At 44.5% G+C, this 5,869-nt stretch overlaps 1 protein-coding gene across 1 annotated transcript; it reads left to right on the top strand.

Moving 5' to 3' along the window:
• Window positions 1-384: 384 nt before the first annotated feature.
• CRLS1 (cardiolipin synthase 1) lies at window positions 385-5,066 on the top strand. The gene is made up of 7 exons (XM_017818974.1): window positions 385-469; window positions 958-1,095; window positions 1,767-1,896; window positions 2,292-2,377; window positions 2,758-2,826; window positions 2,981-3,072; window positions 4,663-5,066. Exons 2-7 carry the CDS (start codon window positions 994-996, stop codon window positions 4,748-4,750), a joined length of 567 nt encoding a protein of 188 aa, XP_017674463.1. The 5' UTR covers window positions 385-469; window positions 958-993; the 3' UTR covers window positions 4,751-5,066.
• Window positions 5,067-5,869: the final 803 nt, after the last annotated feature.

The following is a 5,869-nucleotide window of genomic DNA, read 5'->3' on the forward strand; positions in this document are numbered from 1 at the left end:
GCCGTAAAGCGCGCCGCCCCGAGGAGGCGGAGAGGGGCTGACGTAAAGCGCCGCAAAAGAAGGCCGCGCGTGCCCACCGCGGCTCAGCGGCACACGCGCCGCGCGCGGCGCGGATGGCGCGAGGCCGCGCGCTCCCTCGGGCGGCGCCGGGGCGCGCGTAGGGCCCGCGGGGCAGCGCCTCTCGCTCCCGCACCTCGCTCCCGCACCGCCTCCCTCCCGCGCCATGCTGGCCGCCGCCTGGCTGGGCAGGGGCCCCTCCTGGGCGCTCCTCCGCGGCGCGGGCCGGAGGCGGCCGCCGGCGGCGGGGGGTGCGTGCGCCTTCCGCCTCCCGGCGTGCGCGGGGCCCCCGCGGCGGCCCCCGCGGCTGCTGCGCGCGCCCGCGGCCGCCGCCTGGCGCCTCCTCAGCGGCGGGGCCGCCCCGCCGGGGCCACCGCCGGAGCGGAGGGTGGCGGGGCCGTACGCGGAGCTGGTGCGTGACCGGGACAGGGGGGTGCGCGGGGGCACCGGGGCCGGGGGTCGTTTATTCGCCCGCGTCCGTGCGCGGGGCTGCCCCAGGGGGTGCGATTGTTCTCGCAGTAACGTAGCGAGAGCCCCGATCTCCTCCCCGCCCCGCGGGACACAGGTGTCAGACTAGCGGCCAAACTTTTGGGGGGGCTTGGGTCTGTCCTGGCGGAGCGTTCTCCTGTTAATGTTTGGCAGGTAGAGGCTGTGTCCCTGTGCCTTGCGCAAGCAGCTCCCGGGAACTTTCCAGGCTTTCTCTCCAGTTCTGCTCAGAGCGTTTGTAGTGATTGATTCTGTTACGTGCCAGACTGGGGGGTCTGCCTGCCTGCCTGCCTGCCTGCGTGCCCTGAAGTTTCTGAACCAAATTGGGGTTTGCCTTCCCGCCTTGAAGTTTATGTGCCAAGTTGGAGCGTTTGCCTTCCTGCCCTGAAAGTTCTTTGCTTTCTTGCTCTGCAGTATGAAAACCCCTGGACCATCCCGAATATCCTGTCCATGGCACGGATGGGTCTGGCGCCGGTTTTGGGCTATTTGATTGTTGAGGAGAATTTCGATGTTGCACTCGGTGTCTTTGTTCTGGCTGGTGTGACTGATCTGGTACGTTCGCCTCGGTTTGGAAGTGCTTTGGGGGCAATCAGGGCTTACGGTGATCCCACTGGAACTTAGACTCCAATGTGGAATGGAAAGAGATAAAATACATGGGGTTTTATATTTGTTGTTCTTTAGGAATGCTATATATGTCCTTTGTGACAGCGCAGAGGGAAGTTGCAGGTGTCCAAAGGGGACTTAATGCTGGTGGAGCAAAGGGGAGATGTCAGGGTTCCCTGACCAGCTCCAGGTGGGCATTGTCCAGTCAGAGCATCTGGGGGTCTGTTACTTTGTGCAAGTGTACCTGGTGCATCCATCATGACAATAATTTTGTGAATTTTATAATACCAGTTCCACACACACGCACACCCCAGTTTGTGGTTTGGGTTTTTTTGTTTGGTCGGTTTTGGGGTTTTTGTGTTTGTTTTTGTTTGGTTTGGTTTGTTTGTTTCTTTTTCTAATGAGAACTGAGTATGTTGAGAGGCTTCCAGTATCTAGAATGCAGTGAGGGAAAGAAAGCATGATGCAAATGTCAGCTAACAGGTACCATATTTCATCATAGTTAAACTAGTTGTTTTATGTGACACCGTTCATTAAATACCTCTCTTAACAGTAGCATGTATAAGCTGGTTTTGTTCTTGGTTTTCTAACAGAGAGATGTTAAATTTTGTTTTTCCCAGTTGGATGGATTTATTGCGCGAAACTGGGCGAATCAGAAGTCAGCGCTGGGAAGTGCTCTTGATCCTCTGGCTGATAAAATTCTCATCAGTGTGCTCTATGTAAGCCTAACTTGTGCAAATCTAATCCCAGGTGAGAAAATACTGATTGCATGTACTACGTAAGGTAAAGATAATTTTATGTGTTGTAATATTTCTATTAAATATTTAACATCCCCCTAACAGACCCCACAGAAAGCATATGCTGGCCCCATATAAAAACAACTGCCATTTTCAAATGCACTTTCTTTAAAGCAACAATAGTTAGTAGCTATGTTAATTTTTTTTTTTTAAATAGACTGGATCGTTTTAAGACTTAAACCCCTTCAGAAGTCACCTTAAAAATCTTCAGGCGTGCATAAAACCTGTTCAGAAGAATTTGGGAGCGGTTATTTTTCTCTCTCTTCATATTGTATGCCCCTTTGGTTGTGTTTTGTTTTTAATCATGGACATGGTTTTTCACTAGATCCTGTTGGCTTGATTTTTCAGTTTCACTTACTTCCATGATTATTCTGCGGGATGTAGCTCTGATTGCTGCTGTTTTTTACGTGCGATACAAAACTCTCTCTCCACCGGTAAGTGCGTTAAACGAAACCATTTGAACGTGTAATCATAATAAAAAGTAAATTAATAAGCCTTTAACAAAGTTGTGACCAAGAGATTTTCACCTTGAGACCTGATGGTTGCTCAGAACTTGGGTGTATACCCTAAGACATAATGCTTGTTCTTCTGTCAGATAGATTTCCAAGCAGAACAGGGTTTCATAAAATATGTTTCACTAAGATGAGTCAGAGCCACTGATAATTTTTTTTTTCTGTTCATGATGTGTAATAAATCATATAAAAGAGCAGTGTAATTCTCTAGTGCTACAGTTAACTTTTCTCTATCATGTGAACAGGGCTATCAAATTGAATGTACTAGGACTGCATTTTTTTCCTCTTCTCTCCCCCAACAGAGAACACTCAGTAGGTACTTTAACCCCTGTTACGCTACTGCCCAGTTAAAACCAACATTCATTAGCAAGGTAAGAGTAGTAACTCATTACAAAAAATAACTCCTCAGTACTTGGGGTGTCGTGTAGTTTGGAGGGAGGGGACAGTTTACTACTACTGCTGAGTACAGTTTCAAAATAGGGCACGTCTTAATTTGGTCACAATTCCCATTTTGCTTTTTTTCAGACGAATACAGTGGTTCAGCTAATTTTGGTGGCAGCTTCTTTAGCAGCTCCTGTTTTCAATTATGTGGACAGCATATATCTGCAGACGTTATGGTAACTTAGCTTTCTTTGGTTTTTTCCAGATGATTTAATGGGCTTCTAAAGAAACTGATAATTGAGATCATTCTAATTGTGGGGAACACAAATAAACTGTGCCCAGATGATGTAATATGCCTGAATTTTTACACCTTTATTCTTAAATGATGCCGGAGACAGATATTTATTGGTGCTTAATTTACTACGCAAGTAAAAAGTAGTCAAATGAAACTAGTTAAGATCTGGGAATAATAGCTTAGAAACAAGTCTTCAGGTGTACAGAGGGAAAGCATAAATTCAGATCAATAAAAAAGAAAGGAATGGAAAGAAAGGCTGTATGGATTCTTCTCTTATTCATGCCCTAAGTGTCCTTGAAAAAGCAACCTTGATATCAGTAAAAATAGAGGTGAAGTGTATTCTTATTTTTGCTTTACTCTGTACCTGCTATCTTGAAATCCAGGTTTCTGAAGCCTCTTGGAAAAGCACATGAAGAAATGGTGGTTCCTGCTAGATTGTAGGAAGGAGGGGGAGAGATTGAATGAAAACAGGCATACAGGAGTGTCCCTCCTTAGTTAGTGCTGTTCCTTTCACTACTGTCCTTGGAGATCAGAACTGACCTGAGTCTGAGTTGTAGCTGACTGCAGGTGTTACAAGTGCAGTTATTTTTCCTGAGCAGTTAAGTAAGAGCTCAGAACAAAGAGGCTGAACAGCAGATACCAGAATTACTTAGTTAAAGTAGTGAAAAATCCAGTGTTGCTTGTCTTCTAGGAAAAAAACAAACAAACACCAAACCAAATAAACCAAAACCACAAACCCAAAACAAAAAGCATTTAAGGAACTAGAAACCTTGATCTTAACAGTCAGTGTGGTTTTTCATTCTGTTGGAAAAACAAATCTAGGGTTGTATCTGTGAAAGATGCTTACCTTGCTGCTTGTCTGGGACTCTGGGAGAGTTACCATGTTGTGAATAATGGAGAAATGCTGTGTGTAATTTGCCAGAGTCCTCTGTAAAAACTTTCAAAAATGCCCTGTCTGAGTTCTGGCCCAGGGAGGGTTAACAGAGTGGCAGGACTGTAGCAGTGACTTACACCTCAGTGGGTGGCGTCAGCCTTTTACACAGAGGAGCACTGATAATTTAGGAATATGTATGATTGTCAACCAGCATCTGGGAAGGAAACAAAACAGGCTGAAGCAGACACTCATGCTTTAGCTTTGGAACTTAGTAAAATGGTAAGTTCAAGTCTTGTGTGGTTTAAACGCTCGCCTTACAGTCTACCAAGGAGTAGTTTCTCACATCAGTCAGTTTTCATGCTGGTAAAAGATATGTAGGCTGCAAATGCTGAATGTTTTGTCTTCCCTTCTCTAAAACAAATGCTAATATGGTAAAAAATTGTCTTAGTATGCAGTTACACTGAAGCATGCAGCTTAGTGCTGGATGGCAGATCCTTTGTTTATCTAATACCCCACTTAGCAGTGAATTTCAGCATAGAAACTGTAAACTGTGGAGCTCTGTAGTGAAAATAGGGAAGACACTAAAAAGAAAAAAAATAACAATTATTGCATTGTTCATAGACTTACATGACTTACAGGAACTGTTTTCCCCCAAAGGTGCATCACAGCTTTCACAACGGTTACATCTGCCTACAGCTACTACCACTATGGCAGGAAAACAGTCCAGGTGATAAACAACAAATGAAGTTTTTATGGAAGCACAGGGACTTACCAGCATGGGGTGCTGTGCCTCCAAAGATGGTTGTATTGCAGCTGAGTTTTGGATCGAGCACTCTTGTCTGCTTTAAACCATGGCATCACAATGAAATGGAATTTGAACATGTACTGTGTATATATGTAGAGAGAGACTTTTCAGTGTATTTTTAATTTCTTTAAAAATGGGGTTGTTTACAAAAATAAATAACATTCTTAAAAACACAGATCACTTGTTGCTGCCATGTGAATAATTCTGAATAATTTTGTACTGTTGTTGAAGTTAAAATACACACTTTGCACCAGTTTTTTTTTGTGCTGTCTTCATGCAAGGCACTGAGCAAGCTGAGATCTGAGAAGAAAAAGCAATTACAAGAACAAATTTGTCTTTGTGCCTCATCCTGAGTAAGTAAACCAGCATTGCTCATTAGGACCTAATGACATACCTCAGCTTGCAGCAGAGGAAAGCACTTCATCAAGGGACAGTATCTTCAGAAATTTAAACCAGAGAGAAATCTTACTTCATGTTCCATGGTCATATGGATAAGCCATGAAGAGTTCCTACCCTGCTCCCTTTTCTTTTTAAATATGAGCAATGGTGAACTGTGCTCAGAGGAGAGTTTAGGTCTCAGAAGGCTCAGCGGGGCAGTGAGGAGTCTGTACCCAAAAGGAATTACATTTTTCATACTATATATTAATTTCTAGTGATTGAAAGAAGCCCCTGTATCTCCAGATTCTTTAAAGCTCCTAAAGATGCTCTTTAATGTAAATAGCACTGGCAAAAGAGGACATTTTAAATACTGTCCAAATGAGACAGTGAAAGAAACCTTTAGATGCAAGTACTGTTAATTCTTGCTGTTCTTCCAGCTTCAGGAGATGCATTGTGATCCCCATCAGGCAAGGAAAACTCTCTACTTACAAAACAACACAGAAGAAAGAACCAGACAGAAGAGATCATGGTGATCGTAAACTCATGGTTTCTTTTTCCAAGCAACGTGATTTTTTTCTCGTGTGTCATAAAAAAGAGCGCAACTGTGAAGGGCTTAAATAATTGAAATCAGGAGGTAAATGATACCGCTGTAGTATTGGCAGAAGAAAATTTGCTGTAGAC

Source organism: Lepidothrix coronata, unplaced genomic scaffold (assembly GCF_001604755.1).
Source record: "Lepidothrix coronata isolate B3197 unplaced genomic scaffold, Lepidothrix_coronata-1.0 Scaffold71, whole genome shotgun sequence".
Lineage (NCBI taxonomy): Eukaryota > Metazoa > Chordata > Aves > Passeriformes > Pipridae > Lepidothrix > Lepidothrix coronata.